The following is a 23,275-nucleotide window of genomic DNA, read 5'->3' as shown; positions in this document are numbered from 1 at the left end:
AGTGGTTGGGAAACTTGTTTCTCCTTCAGTAACAATTTTACGATAATATCAATGAATCCATTTTTTAGTTCTGAAAGAATATATTTGGGATGCGTGTATCAAAGATTAAAAAAAGAAAGTGTATTCGCGATTTCAATTATTGATGTTAAACAAAATAAAGAAGCAATATTCAACGCTTGAAAAAAATTATATTGGATAGCAAAAAGTTAGGATTTTACAAGATAATTTTGAATTTGCATTTTCTTTTGAATTTTTTTTGTGTTTTCTTCGATGTTCCTTCATAATATACTAATAGATATTAATTTTTATATATATACTAATAGATATATATAATTATGGGAATCTTAGTATTATTTTGCTAAAATAAATGTGTTGGAAAAACTGAAAGATCATTAATACTCTCTAGCGATGATGTACAAGTGTTATGAACAACAGTAACAATAGAGTCGCTTGAATTTATTATTAACATGTCATTTGGTATTTGAGTGCCAATCTTTCCATCATTTCTTTCTCTCATACTTCCTTTTCCAAAACTCAATTTCCAATTTAAAATCTTTATGTCATTACCATCATTTACTGCATAAATGTAAACGAAACATATGTTGAAAGGTAGAATGTATCCAGAAAATATATTTTTCGTTTATCTTTTATGAAAGAAATCCTTCAAGAGTTGAAGAATATTTTTATAGACGCATGTCACAGTTCGTTTCTATTTGATTATTTGTTGTTTATATATTCTCTGTTTTCCTTTGGTTTAGAGTTCAACTTATACTATTCTTTCACAGTCCTACTATTTTAAGGTTAGCTTATGGATTTTGATCCTCTTAGACAATTAAGTGCAAACAAGTGAACATCGTTCTCTTCTCTTCACAAAAAAAATAGAAGACAAATTATCTTCAATCCACATTACAGATGCCAAAATGCCAACCCTTTTCTGTGTTCTTCCCTTTATGTATCGTGGTGTACAAGTACATCTATACATAGAATTTTGCAAGACTGAGACCCATGTGAACAAGATCATATCTAGATAATCTGGGTCCAGCCTAATGAATCTAGTCAAAATTTTACTTTGTTATCACTTTTCATCCCCACATGAAAAACCATGAACTCTGTACAAATATTTTGGAGAAAATTAAAATTATGTGTAACTTGGCTCCTCAATGCTTGTTGATGTAATCTCTGACTTTGGATCTGTTACAATAGAGGGGTCCCATTTTTCCCACTCCATGACCTCCCTTCCATTTCTGAGAGCTTCATCAACAGTATCAGGTTCCAACCCATTAACCAGTGAAACAAAGAGAATTCGGTGAGTGAGAGAGTGGAACAATCTCTTGAACTTGACAGCAATGTATTGAAAAGCAGATTGAGCTAACAAAGGGTTATTGCCATTGCTACAACCTTTCTTCATATTGGGACTGATAAATGGTTTGAAATCACTAAACCATTCACATTTCCGTAGAGGAACGTCTTCAATCTTTTCCTCAAGTAGATCAAATTTGGTCAGTACTAGGAGAAATTTTTTGTTATGAAAGGCTGGGTGTGCAATGATGTTTTCAAAGAGAGCCTTAGCTACCATCATTTTGTTTGTAGAAACACCTTCACTGTCTGTAATGTACTCATCATAGTCAGATAAAGCAACTGAGAATATTACAACATCCGTGTCTTCGAACATCTCCAACCACTTGCACTTCGGTCCAAGGCTTTTAGGATGTAATCTGATCAATTGGTATCTATAAATGGAACAAAAAGTGGAGTAAGAAATCAGTTAACAACTTAAAGCTTTTAACACATCACCCAGAAACTTAAAAACATTAGTGGCTGCAAACTCAAATAAGAAGTAACAAGCTCCTGTGATAAGAACTGCTCGAACCTGAGAGAAGAGTCATGTTGATAATCAGCATGCAAAGAGTCCTCAGTGCTTAATTTAGGAAAAGAAAATTCCATTGAAGTGAGGCTTTTGGGTAACGATATGCCCTCAGCGTACAAGATGTCCATATCAGATGGCTTGTAGTCTGTCTTGGAAATTTCAACAGCCTGCATGTGAGAGATAATGAGACTCTGATGTGTTAGAATTATGGTGCTTGATTTAGTCCCACATCGCTTAGAATAGTGAGATGTGGTTCTCTATTTTACTATATAAGAGACTCTGTGTAAAGCTTTAAGATACACCAAAAATACAAATACTTCCTAGTGTAGTCGTGGACGTAGGCATACACATTGTAGCCGAACCACGTTAAATTCTCTGTGTCTATTTTTCTCTCCTTTATTCTTTCCTTTATTGCCTTGTTCCTAACAATTGGTATCAAGAGCCATTTTTCTTAGTATGCTCTGTGGTTGCAGCATTGTCTGATCTTCCACATCAGAAAAGATTTGGTTTCTATTTTTTTCTTCTTGGGGATCTCAGTTTAGAGAAGTAGTGGGAGCTTTGGTCAAAGGCAGCAGAAGCTTTGGTCAAAGGTGGTCAAAGGCAGCAGGAGCTTTGGTCAAAAGCCGCAGCAGGAGCTTTGGTCAAAAGCAGCAGGAGCTTTCGTCAAAGCAGCAAGAGCAATGGCATTGGAAGAAGGGAAGGTGAGGATTGAGAAGTTTGATGGCAGTGACTTCGGGTTCTGGAAGATGCAGATAGAGGACTACCTGTATCAGAAGAAGTTGTATCTACCCTTAACAGGGCAGAAGCCAACTGACATGGAGCAGCTGTGTCTATTTTTCTCTCCTTTATTCTTTCCTTTATTGCCTTGTTCCTAACATGATGAACCTAGCTGGTGTTCATTGATGTGATGCACCTACCACATTCATAACCAAATTTATTCATCTACTGTTGAGTTGAGACAATAAATTGTTCATCAGATCATTATAGCTAAAGTTTATCAGTTCAAGAAAATTTCACCTCTGCTTAAATTCACAAAATCTCTAGTAATCAATCAACTTAACCGACATGAACCTCATTGAAACACATGGCATTCAAAAGGGATTGAATGAGAAAAAGAAAAAAACAAGACTATAACTGTACTAATAATACAAGGATAAAGCTTCATTGAGATCTTATCCAAATTTATTGTCTAGTTTTATCATCTGATTATGTGTCAACTAATCAACGATGCAAACACCATGCCAATTTATTGTCTAGTATTAACTTACCCGGTCCAGAAAATAGTTTGCACTTCTAGGTAGCATTTCTAGTTCATTTCGCCTGTCATACGTTGCTTGAATGGCTTTGTCCTTCCACACACCTTCCACAAGTGGTCCATATTCACGTATAGCAGCAGGAAATATTGCATCAAGGTTACCTGACACCATGTATTTCAGTAGCCAATCTGAGAAAGCTTTCAGTCGTGGGCCAATGGAATAGGGAGTTGTTTCAACTTCATCACTGCTGATATTCTCTGCTGCAAATTAAAACTAATGAATTCTCTGCATAACACGTATCCCCAATCCAACTAATAGCAGACAAGCTTCTTCTATCATCTAATTAAGAACTTCCTCAACAGTCTACACTATCCAGAAAATTTAGACAAAGGAAGATATTCAAAAAATTGTTGCCCCCTACTTCATCCAAAGTCCAGATAGAAATGGCCTTCTGGTTAACCTTTTATAGAAGGGAGAACTGATTACCTGATGAAGTGGATTCAGCCACAGGCCTTTCTCTCCTATTCTTCAACAAAAACTCAGTTTCAAAATTTGCACGCCCCTCCAGCAGAATACCAAGGTAGGAAAACAGGTTGCTTTGGATCACCAACTTGATATTTTCGAGCTCATTTTCAGAGAAAGGCACATTATACAGAAGCTTGGCCTAAAAATCAAGTCTTTAATGTCACTCAAAATGAAGGTTTTGATTAAAAGCATAAAGAAAAAGTATAGTACAGCGCATGAATAAAAGAAAAAATGAGTTCTCTCAAGGAGAAATCTACCTGTTTAAATATAGTACATGCACCAGAATTGACAGAACCAACAAGTAGAAATTTGTGAAGTATTTTCCGAGGAAGACTGTCTTTGTTTGGTGTTTCACCTTCACAAGAAAGAGTTGCAGACTTAGAAGGAACTGGCAAAGACAGAACTGCACAAGCCAACCTTGCTGTGCGCTGCAAAAGGGAAATCCAAAAATATTAGTGAGCGGTGTTATTGCTATAAAAAACCAAACAAGGAAAGGAAGCATGCATCTCAATAATGATCACCTTTTCCCATATACACCCCCTATCATTCTTCTGTCCCTCTTCCCTGTATGATCCATCAGCGTTCACCCAAAAGTTTGGTGTTCCCTCACACGGCACTCCAGCCAACTGCAACAATCAATGCAGTGCAAAAGTTTGATTAATACTATAAAAAATATATGTGCAAGCAGCAATAGAATAGGATATTGTTCAAGACAACAACCTTCAGTACCCATAACTCCTTTTTTGTAATCAGGCGATCGTTTATAATCACATTTGTGTCTCCATTGCTTGCATACTTGTCCAAGCGACCTCCAACAACCAGCTGGGGGCTGATAACCTCACTGGGTGGTTGACCTTCCTGCACAGTCAAATTTAATAAAGTTATGTTCAAATTTAAGACATAACCTTTCAGATTATAATAAGAGCTTGTTGAACATGAGTTTAATAAAGTTTTCACCCATACACGACCTAAACAGAGTGAAGTAAAGTAAGTATTTGTTGAGATAAAGTTTTCACCTTTCCCCAAAATCCAGATGCTTTATCATACCAATAGGATCCTGGTTTAAGATGTTTTGGTGGATTTCGACAATTCAGAAGCAACAAAAGCTGTTCCCGATCCAGAGGTTGTGAGTTGACAAAAACAAGCTCTGGTGGTATTTGATTTTCTTCACAAGACTTTTCATTATCCATGACTTCAGACACAATCAACTCAGAAAGCAACTGCTTCATCATCCGCGAAGATTTCCCCAGTTTCCTCCTTTTTCTTTCATCAATTCTGTATCCAATGCAAGTCACACATTTTCGTCCCTGTGGCATGGACCCCATGGCCCTCACCACACAGCTGCGACAATACTTTGCACTGCAAACAATGCAAACCTCCTTCGGTGTGAATCGGTTCCCCTTTAGGCACTTATAGCAAGAACCCTTCTTCCCAGGTCTCACTGCGCGTTCCATCACAGGAACACTCTCAACCTGAGAATCACCAAACTCATCACTATCGCTCTCCATGTAGTTTGACTCAGGATCACAGAAGGTCACGGCAGAAACACGCTTCACATGCTTCGGACTTGTTGCTTGCTCCTCTTCTCCCAAAGAACAAATCCCATCAGAGGAAGCAAAAAGAGAGGTTGAACCTGAACCTGAACCTGGACCTGATTCTGTGGTGTCCAAAGTTATGTTAAGAATGGCGCCATCTCTAGCACAGGGAACTTTCAAAGTCTCCAAACTCTCGTGCATATCATCATCACCATCAGTACCAGACAGAAGTGCGGGTGAATCAATCGTACGAGAATCCAAGTTTTGAGGAACAGCAGAATCTGGTGAGCACGGGTTCTGCTTCCTCTTGTTAAGGCTTTTGCTGAGAGGTTGGATTACTGGGACAGAGAAGTCATCGTGAGAGAGAGAAGCAATGGTTGCAACTGGAATTTGGTCGATTTTGAAAGCAGGAATTTCAGGAATGGAGTAACAGAGAGGAGGGCCATTGTAGACCATGGCAATGGAGTACTCATAGCTGCTGTTTATGCTGTCTTCAGTTTTCACGGCAGCAACAGGCGCAGAAGAAGGCCTTAACTTTCTCAGAAGAGAAGCCATTTCATGCAGTCCAAATTGAGGCCAAACCCGAAGTAAATACAGCACAGAACTCACCAACTCATCTCAAAAGAATCCTTTTTGCGGAAAGCCCATTTTGAAAGGAGGGAAATATGAGAACCCCATGATGGAAAAACACAGAAATAAGGCCTCAGAAGATGTGTGCTATTTTGGAAAAGAGAGAATTGTGGTGTTGTGAGAAAAGAAAAAAGAGGAGAGAAGGAAAATTGGAAGTAGGAGACAGAATGGTGGACTTGGAAGGAGGAGGAGTGAGAAGTAAAGAAACAATGGTTGACCCAAGTGGAAAGAGTGAGAGAAAATTAAGGTATGTAGTATAAGCAGTGGACGTGTTCCTAACATTTCGAGGAAAATGCATGCTGACTCAGAAGAATGCTTCAAAGTACCGTGTTATTCAAACCACCTCGTTAACGTCACGTGCTGCTGCTAATTCACCTTCTCTCTTGTTAAGTATTTCTTTAAACCTCAAACTCTTTCATCAAATTATTTCACTTGAAAAGTTATTTTTGTTCACTTTACATGTGCAAATTTTATGAACCCAAATTTGTTACATTTAATTCAACATGGAAAGCAACTTCAAATATGTGAAAGTCAATGGCATTCTTTTGCTTATAAACTTAAAAAAAAGTTAAAAAAGACACAAGCAAATAATTTTGTATTGGTGAGTATTCTCGAAATCGTCTAATTTTGATAAAAGTAAATTACATTAATTAAGTACAAGTATAAATAATACTTATTTTTTAAAATTAAGTATGAGAACAGTAATAACTACATACATATTTATTTTATCTCAATACTCTTTATCTTTATCTTTGATTATTTTTATTACTTTTTTCTATAATTAATAGACAATTATTTAATATTTGTATTATTATAATTTTTTATATTTAATATTAAAAATGTATTTTTTTAATGTGATTTTCATTTTATAAAAAATTACTTAATTAAAATAGTAAAAGAAAAAGACGGATATGAATATTTTATTCAAATGAGACAATGAAACTGTTAAATAAAAAATATAAAAAAATCATAAACATTAAATATACAAAATACAAATATGAATATTTTGTTTCAAATGAGAGAATGAAACCGTTACCCTCATCATCATCCCTACCCTACTTTTATTCCAAACTTTATGATTAAACGTATAAGTCAGAATGGGATGGAGTAGTAGTATTATTACTTTAGATTTTACTAAAATCAATATTATCACGTTTTGTACTACCAAAAGTGTACAAAGAAAAACCAAAACAAGTCTCGTTAACCGCGTGAATTTACACGCAGAAGACAAACGACAAAAGAATGGGCCCATACAAAAATTATACATTTTCGTCAAAACATAAGAATATATGAAGATATTGAACACATGTCATGATAATTAAACTACTATATGATAGATATAACTTACTCAAAAGTTACAATTAAAACGGAAAGATTGAACAATTTCCTTAATTTTTTAAAACGACCTTAAACAGAGATTAGTTCTGAAAGGGTTATGAGAAATATAAGTGTCTGTTAAAACATAAGCGGTGGTTGGTTGTTGGGAACGGCGAATGTGGTGAGAATTCAATAAATAGAAATAGAAGACGAGGTTGACTTGAAGTTTAGAGGGCATGATACGCATTTTGTGTCCATTCAGTCACTGGTCGGAATGCAACAACTGTCTCAAGAAACAGCCACGTTTTTTCGGTTTTTGACAAAAAGCAAAACTTTGTTTTCTGATTGTGGAACCATACCACCCATATAAATTATCTTTCTTCCAAAATTAAAATAACTAAAACAACTTTTTAATAATATATATTCTTCTAGATTTTAAGTTTGTTGAAATAATATTCTTATGATAAATCAATTATATTTGAGATTCCTTTCGGAGTTTGAATTTCATGATTTTATTTTTAAAGACATTTTGAAGGATTGAATTATGAATATGTATTTAAATTATCTTCATCTTAACTTTTTAAATTAGACTATTGGGTATAATGATGATAGGTAGCATTAATCTTCCAACCCTAAATATATTAATATATTATGGAACTATGCAATGTACTCGAACATATATTATTATCAGGAAAAAAAATAAAAATTATTAAACTTAAAAATAATTAATATTTTAGAGAAAGAAAAATTCGATACTCCATAAGAGCATTCAGATTTTAGTTTTTATATCAAATCTTTATATTACAGTAAATATATGTAATCAGGTCCAGTATCCTAATCGGAAAATAAATACATTTTTTTATTAGGAGTCAAGACCGCTGATATCATACTATATTGCATGATATTTGGGATTTTTTTTCGTATTTTGACCTTTAAATATGATTGTTAGAATGATGTTGTAGAAAGTATTCAGATTTAATACACACTTATCCAAATGGATCATAACAAGTCAAATTGATGCAAACTCATTCTCATGTCAATTAGTTTAAGATTAAAATTAGTTAGATGTCATGTAAACTTTTAATATTTTTATATTATTTTCAATGAGTTATTAATTTTTAGTATTTATATGATTATGGAATTTAATTATCGTTATCTATGAAAATTGTCAAGAATTTTTTTTAATTAATTTTTTTGGCGTACATAATTTTTTACTATTTTATTTTTTAAGTAAATTTAAGTAATTGTATATGTTCTCGTGTGGAACTAAGTTGTCAACACTCAAGTTAGTTGAGGTAATATAAGTAAACTAGTTTAGCAAAGATAAATTTTTAAGATACTCTTTACACGGAAATGAATCACCTTTATATACCTATTGTTTTGGGTATAGAGATCAAGTACCTATCTAAAACACTCAATTAGTCTTCACTAAACTTTCCTTCTTCTTCTTCTTCTCACTTCTCCTGTTCGGTGTGCTTTCCTTTCCTCTCGTTCGGTTGTCTAGACGATCGGGATACATGTCAATTAGGTTCTAATGCTTAAGTCAGTTCAAGTCCGTTATGGTGAATGCAATTAATGTTGTAATAAATGCGAGGCAAAAGTCCTTACCAACTTACTTTGGGATCTTATTTATAGTTTTTTTATATGGGCCTGTGATTAAGGTTTTCTTAATCACGACCCAATTGTTTTTGAAATTTGATTACTGACCTGCTTTACTTTTACTACAGATTTTACCTGTCTGGTCCGCTTGATTCACAATGTTAGGCATTCGCATACCGATCGGCCATGTTCTTGTGCCCAAATGTTGGATGAGAATGACAAATCATGGCCAGTGTTTGTCGATGCTCACATTAAGAAGGATCTCAGTGTGATTTTCCTTGGGGCCATTCGGTTGTGAGCTCCCTAAAATCACTCCGGAGAAATTGCCACATCAACAAAGTTTACAACTTTGAACCCCAACTGTTGGATAATCCACCTGTAGCGAGTGGCCTTCGGCAGCTTATCCTTGGGTTGTCTGGCCGAGGGGCCGGCTGATGTGTTGATAGGTCATACGGTACACTTATGATCCTTATTAATTACATTGGCTTATTTTAGGAAAATGTTTATATAACCTTTTTGTGTCCACTATTTCACCCTCTTGAAAAACATCCCATAATTATGTTAATGACACCCTTGAGAGGTGTTTCATGAGGTTCTCGACCCTTGGCTTTCTCAAAAACTCTTCTTCTTAAGTTTTCCTCCCTATTTTCTCGATACCACGCTACCTGACAAGACCTGTCATCATCTCAACCTTCTCGTTCATTCCTTCTTGAATAACTTTTGTCATCTCGTTTCACAAAATGATGAAGATGTCCAGCTTGTATCAGTTCCGCTATCTTATTATCTTTCAAGGCATGGGAATCCTCAATGGTATGCCTATAATTGCAATGATTTGTACAATGTTTTGTAGTATCCGCCATATTGAGTGTAGACAGTTTTCTGAGAGTTGAGATGAGGCTGGCACTTAGAGCCTCTTCCAAAATCCGAGCCATGTTAGAAGTTGTAACATCCCTATCTTTAAACTGTATTATTTATTTTAAATAAAACACTTAGAAAAATTCTATTTTTACTAATGCTTTATATTTTATTATGATGTAATTTAAACATTAAAAATATATTTTATCATGATGTAGTTTTTACTTATTAAAAATAACAATAAAAACAAAACAAAACAAATTATATATATATATATATTAGGAAAAATTATTTTAATTAAATAGGTGTGTGTAAAAAAAAATATATGAAGAATCTTTTAAAAGAAAAAAAAATATAGAAAAAAGAAAAGAAGAAGAAGAGATAAGAAGATAAGAAGAAAAGATAAGAAGAAAAGAAAAAAAAAAGAAGAAAAAGAAGATAAGATAAGATAAGATAAGAAGAAAAAAAAAACTAAAGAAATAAACATTATCTCTTTAATTAATAAAAGCAATGATGACTTTAGCACATGGATAGGCATATATAAATATATGAATATGGATGAAGAAGTTACGTAAAAAGTGAAAGAGAAAGAAGAAAGAAGGAGAAAGAAAAAGAGAGAGAGAAAGAAAGGAGAGAGAAAGAGAAAAAAGAGAGAGAAAGAGAAAGAGAAAGAAAAGAGGGAAAGAGAAAAATAGGGAAAGAAAGTTTAGAGCAACATTCAAAGAGATCTTAGTCTTCTACAACTATTATTAGTGTGCTCTTCGATCAATAAGGTAAGGGGGAGTGAGAGAGGGAAAGAGAAAAATAGGGAAAGAAAGTTTAGAGCAACATTCAAAGAGATCTTAGTCTTCTACAACTATTATTAGTGTGCTCTTCGATCAATAAGGTAAGGGGGGAGTGAGGTTAAGCTCTTATATATTAATCTTGATAAGCTCATGGGTTTTATATTAATCTTTTATTTATTTTGACTCATATATTATTCTTTTTACTTTCATTTAACTTATTTTCATTTATTATCCTCTTATATTTATTTTATTTAATCTCCAATTATATACTGATCCTGTTTATTTATTTATTTTATTTAATCTCCAAATATGTATTGATCCTATTTATTTATTTTATTTTATTTATCTCCAGTTACGCATTGGTCCTATTTATTTATTTTATTTTATTTTTATCTCCAGTTACGCACTGGTCCTATTTATTTATTTTATTTTTTATTTATCTCCAGTTACGCACTGGTCCTATTTATTTATTTTATTTTATTTTTATCTCCAGTTACGCACTGGTCCTATTTATTTATTTTATTTTTTATTTATCTCCAGTTACGCACTGGTCCTGTTTATTTATTTTATTTTATTTATCTCCAGTTACGCACTGGTCCTTTTTATTTAGTTTATTTTATTTATCTCCAGTTACGCACTGGTCCTATTTATTTATTTTATTTTTTATTTATCTCCAGTTACGCACTGGTCCTGTTTATTTATTTTATTTTATTTATCTCCAGTTACGCACTGGTCCTGTTTATTTAGTTTATTTTATTTATCTCCAGTTACGCACTGATCCTATTTATTTATTTTATTTAATTTAATTTATCTCCAGTTATGCATTGGTCCTGTTTATTTATTTTATTTAATCTCCAATTACGTACTGGTCCTGTTTAATTTATATTTTTGTTTATTTATAACGTTCTTACCCTTATCTAATTATTTATTTAAAGTTCTTGCTTTGATTCTTATTTTATCATTATTTTTACAATTAAAAATAAATAAATGTGAAGTGAAAGTATATATTATTTTATTCAGTGAGCTTGGATGTAAGAAAATTGTATGTACATTTTATCGTTGTTTTATATTCTTTGTATAGTTTATACAATGACATGAATTGATAGTCATCACATTTAATGACCTTTGAAAATATCCAAGAGTATGTCAGTTAAGTAAGAGTTAAGTCTGGTTTCAATAAGATGAGATTAAACCAGTGTCACAGTGTTTGTATTTGGGAAGTCACAGTTTGGTACACTGCGGGATGAAAGGCAGGGACCATGGTGGGGTCTAAGGAAGTTTTACCAAGTAGGTGAATATCTGGATAGTTCAGAATAGCGCCCTGGACTAGGATATTCATAGGCCAAACTTGGGACTATCCGATACCTGCTCGGCATCGCCAAGGTTAGGTAGTGAGTATATATCTCTTTTGTGAGCCTATGAATGGCTAATATTCTCGAGAAAGAAATAATTATGATTGTACCAATATTTTATGAGAAATACTCAACTACCTAATCACTTCCCAAAGCAACTTTTGATGTTCAGATTGGATCATCAGAAGTGGAATATGGATCCATATGTCTGGTAAAACAAGATCAAGTTTGGTGGTTATAGGTCCAAATCTAGGCCCCCGGTGTCTGCATTGTTTGTTGAGTTTATTAAGATTGATATTTAAGGCTTATAAAGACCTCACTCCTTTCATATTTTTTTTCTTTCATATGTACCCGTTGCATGAGCAGAAGAGGAACCTGCTCAATGAGAGTTGTTCGGGATATTATTGGTGGATCTTCTGAAGATTGACTCATGGATAATTTCTATTAATATGTTTAGGAGATATTAAAAATATAGATAATCTTCTATTCTGATGTAGAACTCTTAATATTTTACAAATATATATTTTTGTAATATTTCATGAACAATTATAGAGATATAAACTATATATATGAATATGAAGTTATGTTATTATTAATGTTCTCTCAAGGATAATCTTATGGAAAAAAAAATTATTAATTCCATATCTTTTTATCAAGAAATAATTATTTAGTATAGTAGTCGGGGTGTCACATTGAGTGGTATCAGAGCAGTTCTTTCTGTCAAGACCTTGGGTATGGTGTCTTCCATGTTTGTAGTCTCTACTAGTAAGTAGAGGTGCAAGTTGTTTGTTCTTACATTTTTCTTGGAAAAGAGAAATGCAAGATAAGTAGACTAATAAAAGTAAGTAATAACAACAATTAATACTTGTAGTAAGGATAAGTTTTAACAATAGTTAAAAAAAAAATCTAAAGAAAACTAAGGAAATTGTTCATTCTTTCAGGAAAAGATGGATAATGGACCAAACATTACCAATGAGTTGTTGGAAAGAATGACAATTGTCCTGGAAAATATGAGCCAAAAACAAAATGTTGAACCCATGGAAAATCAAGGATTAGAAACCTTTCGCATGAATAATCCACAAAAATTTAAAGGGGGATTTAATCCTGAAGGTGCTCAGTCATGGATAGCAGAAATTGAGAAAATTTTCATCGCAATAACGTGTGCAGATGCAAATAGAGTCACATTTGCTACATTTATGCTTGTTGAAGAAGCTGAAAACTGGTGGAGATTTACAAAACAACAATTGGAGGATGAAGGGAGACAAATTACTTGGGAAGCCTTCAAACAAAAGTTTCTGGAAAAATATTTTCCAGAGGATCTTCGGAGGAGGAAAGAAGTTGAATTCCTTAATCTTCGTCAAGGAATCATGTCTGTAGGAGAATATGCAGCAAAGTTTGACGAGTTGTCAAAGTTTTGTCCTTACTTTCATGATAGAGTTGATGAACGTTCCCGTTGTTCCAAGTTTGAAAGTGGACTGAGACCTGATATTAAACAAGCAGTTGGTTATTTAGAGATTTCTTCCTTTCCCACTCTTGTAAACCGTTGTAGGATTTATGAGGATGATACTAAGGCAAGGCAAACTCAATGGAGGCAAGGAGGGCCTTTGAGGCACAAAAGAAATGATTTCAATAATAAGAAACCCTACCAACGTCCATCTCATGCTTCATGGAATTCTTCATGACAAAGACATTCCTCTCCTGCCAATAATTCAGGAATAACCAACCCTATCAAATGTTTCCACTGTGGAGGACCTCATCTGTCAAGAAATTGCACCATAAGGACTATAACTTGCTTCAATTGTGGGAAGTTGGGTCATTATCGTAATGCATGCAAAGAGTTAATTAAGGAGCAAGGAAGTGGGGGAAGCAACAACAAAGGAAATAATCAACTTGGAAGACCAAAGACAACTGGGAGAGTCTTCACGATGAATGGTACTGAAGCTGTTCAATCTGAAGATCTAATCCAAGGTAAATGCATCATAAATGGTCACCTCGTTAATGTACTATATGATTCAGGTGCTACTCATTCTTTCATATCACATGAGTGTGTCAAACATTTAAAGTTACCTATCTCTTTATTGCCATATGATTTAACTGTGTCTACTCCTACCAATGTTCCAGTCACGACTTCACTTGCATGTACAAATTGCAATATTTCTATAGGGAATAGAAAATTTTCTGTAAATCTTATATGTCTACCCTTGTCTCATTTGGATATTGTTCTTGGAATGGACTGGTTATCTTCCAACCATGTTCTCCTAAACTGTCACGATAAGACTTTAATTTTTGAATCACACATAGGTGAAGTTTTTGACTCAAAAGAATTAAAAGAGAGTACTACCAACCACAATGAAATCCCAAAAGGATCTCAAGTATACATGATCTTAACTTCTTTAAAAGTCAAGGAAATTCCAGACATTAATAAGTTTCCTGTTGTTTGTGAGTATCTTGATGTTTTCCCTGAAGATGTTCCTGGGTTACCTCCACAAAGAGAAATAGAATTCACTATAGACGTGGTACCAGGATCAAGACCTGTGTCTATAGCCCCTTATAGGATGTCACCTCTAGAGTTAGCAGAATTGAAAAAAACAAATAGAAGAATTGTTGGATAAACAATTCATCAGACCTAGTGTTTCTCCCTGGGGTGCGCCAGTATTGTTAGTCAAGAAAAAGGATGGCACTATGAGGTTGTGTGTGGATTATCGTCAGCTTAACAAAATCACCATTAAGAACAAATACCCTCTACCAAGGATTGATGATTTGATGGATCAATTGAGAGGTGCTGTGGTATATTCCAAAATTGACTTAAAATCTGGTTATCATCAGATTCGAGTCAAGGCGGAAGATATTCAAAAGACAACTTTTAGGACAAGATACGGTCATTATGAGTACTTGGTAATGCCTTTTGGTGTGACCAATGCTCCTGCCATTTTTATGGATTATATGAACCGTATTTTTCATGAATTTTTGGATAAATTTGTGGTTGTTTTCATTGACGACATTTTAATTTATTCCAAAAATCATGAAGAACATGAGAGGCATTTGAGGATTGTGTTACAAATTCTAAGAGAAAGATAATTGTATGGAAAATGGTCAAAGTGTGAATTCTGGTTGAGAGAAGTTCAATTTTTGGGTCATGTGATATCACAAAATGGCATTGCAGTTGACCCCTCAAAGGTTCAAGCAGTATTGCTTTGGGAACAACCAAAGAATATCACAGAAATACGTAGTTTCTTAGGATTAGCAGGCTACTATAGAAAATTCATTGAAGAATTTTCTAAATTAGCATTGCCTTTGACTAAGTTAACACGTAAGGGAAAACCTTTCGAATGGAATGAAGCATGTGAGTTTAGTTTTCAAGAATTGAAGAAAAAATTAACATCTGCACCTGTTTTAATCCTTCCTGACCCTACAAAAAATTTTGAGGTATATTGTGATGCATGTGGACAAGGATTAGGATGTGTGTTGATGCAAGAAAGAAAAGTTGTAGCTTATGCTTCACGACAACTCAAGCAACATGAGCTTAATTATCCTACACATGATTTAGAATTAGCTGCAGTGGTGTTTGCATTGAAAATATGGAGACATTACTTGTATGGAGCAAGGTTTGAAGTTTTTAGTGACCATAAAAGTTTGAAATACCTTTTTGATCAAAAAGAGCTAAACATGAGACAACGTAGATGGATGGAATTTCTTAAGGATTACGACTTTGAGTTGCAATATCACCCTGGAAAAGCAAATGTTGTTGCGGATGCTTTGAGTCGAAAGTCTATACATGCATCCATGATGATGATGAAGGAATTGGATTTGATAGAATCATTCAGAGACTTGAACTTAGTTGTAAAACTTAGACCTAATAGCATATGCTTAGGAATGTTAAAAATATCAAGTGAATTCTTAGAAGAAATAAAAAGAACTCAAGAAATAGATAAATTTTTGCAAGAAAAGTTGATAGCAAAAGTTGAAGGAAAAGAATCTGAATTCCACAAAGATTCAAATGGAATCATCAAGTTTAGAGATAGAATTTACATACCTGCAAAAGAAGAGTTGAGAAAGTTGATAATGGAGGAAGCTCATAAGAGTAGCTTAAGTATTCATCCGGGTACTACAAAGATGTATCAAGACTTAAAGAAAATGTTTTGGTGGTCTGGGATGAAAAAAGAAGTGGTGGAGTTTGTTGCACGTTGTCTAGTGTGTCAGAAAACAAAAGTTGAACATAAAAAGCCTTATGGGGAACTACAATCCTTAGATGTACCGGAATGGAAATGGGAAAGCATATCCATGGATTTTGTGACAGGTTTACCAAAGACTGTGTCAGGTCATGATGCAATTTGGGTCATTGTAGATAGATTAACAAAATCTGCTCACTTTCTACCTATTAACATTAGATTTTCCTTAGAAAAGTTAGCTCATTTGTACATAAAAGAAATTATCAAACTACATGGAGTACCTTTTAGTATAATTTCTGATAGAGACCCTCGTTTCACATCTAGATTTTGGGATAGCTTACAAAAAGCCTTGGGAACAAAAGTTAGGCTTAGTTCAGCTTATCACCCTCAAACTGATGGACAATCAGAAGGACTATCCAATCTTTAGAAGACTTGTTGAGAGCCTGTGTTTTACAACAAACTGAAAGTTGGGAGAAATTTCTACCACTTATAGAGTTCACTTATAACAACAGTTTCCACTCAAGCATAGGAATGGCTCCATATGAGGCTCTATATGGGAGAAGATGTAGAACCCCGTTGTGTTGGTATGAGAATGGAAATTCCTTAGTTTTGGGTCCAGAGGTAATTCAACAAGCAACTGATAAAATTAAAATAATCAGGGAAAAGATGAAAACTTCTCAAGATAGGCAGAAAAGTTACTATGATAAACGAAGGAAACCCCTTGAGTTTGAAGAAGGAGATCATGTTTTCTTGAAAGTTACACCTGTAACTGGGGTTGGTAGAGCTATCAAATCTAGGAAACTTACACCCAAATTCATAGGTCCTTATCAAATCCTTAAAAGAATTGGTTCTGTCGCATACCAAATTGCTTTATCTCTAAACCTTTCAAAACTTCATAATGTTTTTCATGTGTCTCAACTTCGTAAATATATTCATGACCCTTTTCATGTGATAGAACCTGATATAGTACAAATACGAGAAAACCTTACTTATGATGTGCTTCCTGTAAGGATTGGAGATCGAAGGATTAAACAACTTCGAGGAAAGGACATACCTTTGGTAAAGGTATTGTGGAGTCAACAAGATGAAGGTGATGCAACTTGGGAATTAGAAAGCAATATGAGAGAGATGTATCCCCATCTTTTTACAACCACGTGAATTTCGGGGACGAAATTCCTAAAAGGAGGGGAGAAATGTAACATCCCTATTTTTAAACTGTATTATTTATTTTAAATAAAACACTTAGAAAAATTCTATTTTTACTAATGCTTTATATTTTATTATGATGTAATTTAAACATTAAAAATATATTTTATCATGATGTAGTTTTTACTTATTAAAAATAACAATAAAAACAAAACAAAACAAATTATATATATATATATATATATATATATTAGGAAAAATTATTTTAATTAAATAGGTGTGTGTAAAAAAAAATATATGAAGAATCTTTTAAAAGAAAAAAAAATATAGAAAAAAGAAAAGAAGATGAAGAGATAAGAAGATAAGAAGAAAAGATAAGAAGAAAAGAAAAAAAAAGAAGAAAAAGAAGATAAGATAAGATAAGATAAGAAGAAAAAAAAAACTAAAGAGATAAACATTATCTCTTTAATTAATAAAAGCAATGATGACTTTAGCACATGGATAGGCATATATAAATATATGAATATGGATGAAGAAGTTACGTAAAAAGTGAAGGAGAAAGAAGAAAGAAGGAGAAAGAAAAAGAGAGAGAGAAAGAAAGGAGAGAGAAAGAGAAAGAAGAGAGAGAAAGAGAAAGAGAAAGAAGAGAGGGAAAGAGAAAACTAGGGAAAGAAAGTTTAGAGCAACATTCAAAGAGATCTTAGTCTTCTACAACTATTATTAGTGTGCTCTTCGATCAATAAGGTAAGGGGGAGTGAGAGAGGGAAAGAGAAAAATAGGGAAAGAAAGTTTAGAGCAACATTCAAAGAGATCTTAGTCTTCTACAACTATTATTAGTGTGCTCTTCGATCAATAAGGTAAGGGGGGAGTGAGGTTAAGCTCTTATATATTAATCTTGATAAACTCATGGGTTTTATATTAATCTTTTATTTATTTTGACTCATATATTATTCTTTTTACTTTCATTTAACTTATTTTCATTTATTATCCTCTTATATTTATTTTATTTAATCTCCAATTATATATTGATCCTGTTTATTTATTTATTTTATTTAATCTCCAATTATATACTGATCCTGTTTATTTATTTATTTTATTTAATCTCCAAATATGTATTGATCCTATTTATTTATTTTATTTTATTTATCTCCAGTTACGCATTGGTCCTATTTATTTATTTTATTTTATTTTTATCTCCAGTTACGCACTGGTCCTATTTATTTATTTTATTTTTTATTTATCTCCAGTTACGCACTGGTCCTATTTATTTATTTTATTTTATTTTTATCTCCAGTTACGCACTGGTCCTATTTATTTATTTTATTTTTTATTTATCTCCAGTTACGCACTGGTCCTGTTTATTTATTTTATTTTATTTATCTCCAGTTACGCACTGGTCCTTTTTATTTAGTTTATTTTATTTATCTCCAGTTACGCACTGGTCCTATTTATTTATTTTATTTTTTATTTATCTCCAGTTACGCACTGGTCCTGTTTATTTATTTTATTTTATTTATCTCCAGTTACGCACTGGTCCTGTTTATTTAGTTTATTTTATTTATCTCCAGTTACGCACTGATCCTATTTATTTATTTTATTTAATTTAATTTATCTCCAGTTATGCATTGGTCCTGTTTATTTATTTTATTTAATCTCCAATTACGTACTGGTCCTGTTTAATTTATATTTTTGTTTATTTATAACGTTCTTACCCTTATCTAATTATTTATTTAAAGTTCTTGCTTTGATTCTTATTTTATCATTATTTTTACAATTAAAAATAAATAAATGTGAAGTGAAAGTATATATTATTTTATTCAGTGAGCTTGGATGTAAGAAAATTGTATGTACATTTTATCGTTGTTTTATATTCTTTGTATAGTTTATACAATGACATGAATTGATAGTCATCACATTTAATGACCTTTGAAAATATCCAAGAGTATGTCAGTTAAGTAAGAGTTAAGTCTGGTTTCAATAAGATGAGATTAAACCAATGTCAAAGTGTTTGTATTTGGGAAGTCACAGTTTGGTACACTGCGGGATGAAAGGCAGGGACCATGGTGGGGTCTAAGGAAGTTTTACCAAGTAGGTGAATATCTGGATAGTTCAGAATAGCGCCCTGGACTAGGATATTCATAGGCCAAACTTGGGACTATCCGATACCTGCTCGGCATCGCCAAGGTTAGGTAGTGAGTATATATCTCTTTTGTGAGCCGATGAATGGCTAATATTCTCGAGAAAGAAATAATTATGATTGTACCAATATTTTATGAGAAATACTCAACTACCTAATCACTTCCCAAAGCAACTTTTGATGTTCAGATTGGATCATCAGAAGTGGAATATGGATCCATATGTCTGGTAAAACAAGATCAAGTTTGGTGGTTATAGGTCCAAATCTAGGCCCCCGGTGTCTGCATTGTTTGTTGAGTTTATTAAGATTGATATTTAAGGCTTATAAAGACCTCACTCCTTTCATATTTTTTTTCTTTCAATGAGAGTTGTTCGGGATATTATTGGTGGATCTTCTGAAGATTGACTCATGGATAATTTCTATTAATATGTTTAGGAGATATTAAAAATATAGATAATCTTCTATTCTGATGTAGAACTCTTAATATTTTACAAATATATATTTTTGTAATATTTCATGAACAATTATAGAGATATAAACTATATATATGAATATGAAGTTATGTTATTATTAATGTTCTCTCAAGGATAATCTTATGGAAAAAAAAATTATTAATTCCATATCTTTTTATCAAGAAATAATTATTTAGTATAGTAGTCGGGGTGTCACAGAAGTCAACAGAGTATAATGGCTATATCTCAGTTGCTTTGCCTCTTTAAACCTGTTGTTTGGCTATAATGGTCTCTCCCTTTTCGAAGGTCTTTATTCACGAGTTTCCGCTCTAGTAGCATTGCGAAACTCTTTTAGCTATTCCATTTTACACGAACTTTGCAGCTCGAGTTCTAAGTTCATCCATGTCAGCCATATGCTTCTTGCATAAATTGTCTGCAATATGTACAGGCGTGATGAGATGATGTAGTGCTACATTCGAATTAAATTGTGTATATTCAATGCTACCTTGCCAAAGCGTTCTATGAACACCCATAACAATTCATTCTTCTCTTGGCGAATTTTGACCAAGGGCAAATAGGTAAGGTGATAAGGCTTGCTAGTTTCAAATTGTATTCCAAAGTGTGTGACCAATGTCTCAAAGCAATCTATGGAATTGGGAGGAAGATCAGTGAAGTAACATAGAGCTAGTCCATTCAAGGATGTTGCGAAAACACGACAAACGATGGCGTTATCTGATATATACAATCCAACTTGTGTGACAAAGATGTCAAGTTCACCTAGATCTATACTCACATCTATTGGTCCATGGTTAGAACCTTCCAACCTGGAGGAAGCTAGGTCTCCATAATCCATCCACAAAAGGATGACGTCGTGATGTCCTTATCCCTACAGAGGTTTTATTAGTGATGGTATTCACCCGAGATCCTTCCTTCAATGATGTGTCTTCCTCCTCCATCATTCTTTGTCAACGTTATGTCTGGTATGCCGAGAGGATTCTACTAGTTGTCTTTGCATCCTTTAGTTCTCTTTCCTCAAAGTGTTTATCTCCTCTTCATTTTTTTGTCTCATCATTTCTAATTGTCTTTGCATGTCCAACAATGCCACATTCTGACCCCCTTTCATTTTCTTTGTCCACAACATGTCTTCCCAACCTCGACACCATGGTAGGCACTAAATGTTATTGTGTGGAACTGAGTTGTCCTGCAAATTTTGGAATACTCCTGCTACGTTGTCTAATATGTCTTTATATGCATCTTGAATGAATCGTAAGAGGTGGAGGATATCTACAAACACTTTGACGCTGAAGTTAGTTAAGGTGATATAAGTAACCTAGTTTAGTAAAAATATATTTTCAAGATTCACTTTACTTGAAAATGACACACCTTTGTATACTTGTGATCCTTATTAATTATATTGACTTATTTTAGACAAATTAAGATATACTAATAAATGTTAATAAATACCCTGTTGTAATAGTAAACAAACTTGTTATTACCTTTTCTAGACTGACATGATAGTAGTAACTTATACTGACATGAGCATCACTTACACATGATAGTAGTAGCTTGATATGTCATTGTGGTGTTAGACGAGATCATCTCAGTCTTATACAATATAATATATAAAAATAAATCATCTACACAATAAAAAAATTATCTATGATATTATAATTTTTTAATTTTTTGAATTACGAGATGGATGTATGCATATGATTCCTTTAGCTATCAGTTACGAGAGTTAATTATGAAATAATATATATTGAATTAACGACGGTGAATTATGTGTCAATATATAAAAAATTATGATTTAATATTTATTTAAACATAAGTTAAATCTACCAACTCAAAGAATTTAATCCATGTAAGTGGTAAGGTTAATGGAAACTCAACCAACTATAAGATCAAGGAACAAAGTAACAAAAATGAAAAAACCAAAATTGGATTAAGGAAAGAAAATCGAAAAAAAATAAAAAAACACTACCTAGGTTTCCCAACTATAAGTACATCGAAAAGTTTCATACCCTTCAAGCCACCCAAAATTCTCTCAAATTCAATTCATTTTCAAGTGTAAAGAGTGCATGGAAAAACCCTTTTATTTATAGATAGAGAGAAGTTTAGTAAGCCTTCAAGAAATTGGTAAAGAAAGCATATGGAACAATTTTTAAAATGATATGTGGAGGAAGTTATAACTTTGACGTAATAACATGATTATGTACATGAAGTTGCTTAACCTCATCGATCATGAATTAGTTTAAGTGAGTTCATGTATCTTCCCACTTTTTTACACCTGTAACTTTCTAGAAACTTCGAATTTTATAGAAACTTCAACATGGAAACTACTAAAATTTCTAACAACTTCTAAACAATTATAAAATATCATGTCTCGTAATTTCCTCTCCAAGTTCTTTAAGTTCTTTAATAAAATGACAGTAATATAATAATAATAATTATAAATAAACAAATATAATATTTTTAATAAAATGACAGTAATATAGTAATAATAATAAATACACAAATAAAAGATATTAATTTGTGGAAATTGCTAAGAGGTTCTTACTTTTGTCTTCTATTGTAAATCACTTTCTTTGTAACTTTTTATTAAAATTAATTATTTGCTTATATCTTTTTCTTTAAATTCAAATTTAAAGTAAAACTACACAGATGACAAAAATATTTGTGTTTGTGAGTATCTGCAGAACAAATTCGTAATAGGTAATTGTATCCATGAATATTTGTTGTTCGCGGGTAGCAGATAGCAAGTACCGGGTATTTTAATATCTACTTATAAACGGGTTGAGTGCAGATATCATCTATCCATACTCGCGAGTATTCGTTACCCATAAAAAATTAAAATTATGTTTTATTAAGTTAAATTTAATAAAAATTAAATTTTAATTTATATTTTATTAGATTATATTAAATTTAATTTAATTTAAATTTAATTTAAATTTAATTTAATTTTACATTGTTTTGTAATTTTATTTAAATTTAAATTTAAATATTTATAAAATATATTTTTTAAATATTTGTGGGTATCCACGGGTACATGCAAATATTTTTTAAATGGATACCCAACAGGTAGTGGGACGGATATGGAATGAATTTTTTGAAATAAATGGAGAATTGGAAATTAAAAGTGTCTACTAAAACTTTATCCAACAATTACTTATTATATTTTTTCTCTTCAATAGCATGGTGTATTTTGAACTCCAAACTTCCTATTTGTTTTCTTATTCCCCCAACATAATTTATTACACCAATATAATCATTTCTTTATTTTTTATTACCATTATGAATTTTTGTAACTTATGTCCAAAATTATTATTCCAAATATTATATAAACCAAATTTAATTTAATATAATACAATACAAGTTTTACTATATAAAATAACTATTTCTAAAATTACTACAATACTAGGTACATAGTTAAGTTAGTTCAAACAATATCAAAATACTAATACAAAATTAATATTATTAAATAATAACAATTTCTTAAATTTATTGTCAATATCAATTAAATTATACTTAATGAAAATGCCCAATATTTATAGACAGAATACTTAAATAAGAATAATAAATAATAATTTTTAATATATTTAAAAAATATTTATTATATTTTTTTCTGTACTTCTACCTTGTACCTAAACTCT

General features: G+C 32.4%; 2 protein-coding genes across 3 annotated transcripts; one reads left to right on the top strand and one right to left on the bottom strand.

Annotated features, from left to right (window-relative positions):
• Window positions 1-913: 913 nt before the first annotated feature.
• On the bottom strand, window positions 914-6,042 carry LOC114173520 (extra-large guanine nucleotide-binding protein 1-like). 2 transcript variants are annotated; one of them, XM_028057977.2, is made up of 8 exons: window positions 4,665-6,042; window positions 4,369-4,506; window positions 4,170-4,274; window positions 3,906-4,076; window positions 3,610-3,787; window positions 3,136-3,383; window positions 1,871-2,034; window positions 914-1,730 (listed from the first exon to the last, which is right to left on the bottom strand). In XM_028057977.2, the coding sequence occupies exons 1-8, from the start codon at window positions 5,736-5,738 to the stop codon at window positions 1,139-1,141; spliced, it is 2,670 nt and encodes an 889-aa protein (XP_027913778.1). In that variant the 5' UTR covers window positions 5,739-6,042; the 3' UTR covers window positions 914-1,138. The 2 variants fall into 2 exon arrangements, with proteins under 2 accessions (XP_027913778.1, XP_027913779.1); XM_028057978.2 differs by having other exon boundaries at window positions 3,136-3,380.
• A 10,379-nt stretch (window positions 6,043-16,421) lies between these two features.
• On the top strand, window positions 16,422-17,048 carry LOC146888235 (uncharacterized). Its single transcript, XM_085670022.1, has one exon. It carries the CDS (start codon window positions 16,422-16,424, stop codon window positions 17,046-17,048), a length of 627 nt encoding a protein of 208 aa, XP_085526148.1.
• Window positions 17,049-23,275: the final 6,227 nt, after the last annotated feature.

Source organism: Vigna unguiculata, chromosome 2 (assembly GCF_037176805.1).
Source record: "Vigna unguiculata cultivar grain cowpea cultivar isolate G323 ecotype 2 chromosome 2, ASM3717680v1, whole genome shotgun sequence".
Classification (NCBI taxonomy): Eukaryota; Viridiplantae; Streptophyta; class Magnoliopsida; order Fabales; family Fabaceae; genus Vigna; species Vigna unguiculata.
The sequence above is the reverse complement of the archived record's forward strand: the minus strand, read 5'-3'. Positions and strand labels throughout refer to the sequence as shown.

Excerpts from the sequence above, each read along its gene's own strand:
- LOC146888235 (XM_085670022.1), top strand. The coding sequence starts at position 16,422 with ATGGCTCCATATGAGGCTCTATATGGGAGAAGATGTAGAACCCCGTTG.
- LOC114173520 (XM_028057977.2), bottom strand. The coding sequence starts at position 5,738 with ATGGCTTCTCTTCTGAGAAAGTTAAGGCCTTCTTCTGCGCCTGTTGCT. Across the intron at positions 4,275-4,368 it reads AGGAGTTATGGGTACTGAAG|TTGGCTGGAGTGCCGTGTGA; the intron begins GTTGTTGTCTTG and ends TGATTGTTGCAG. Across the intron at positions 3,788-3,905 it reads CATGTACTATATTTAAACAG|GCCAAGCTTCTGTATAATGT; the intron begins GTAGATTTCTCC and ends CTTGATTTTTAG.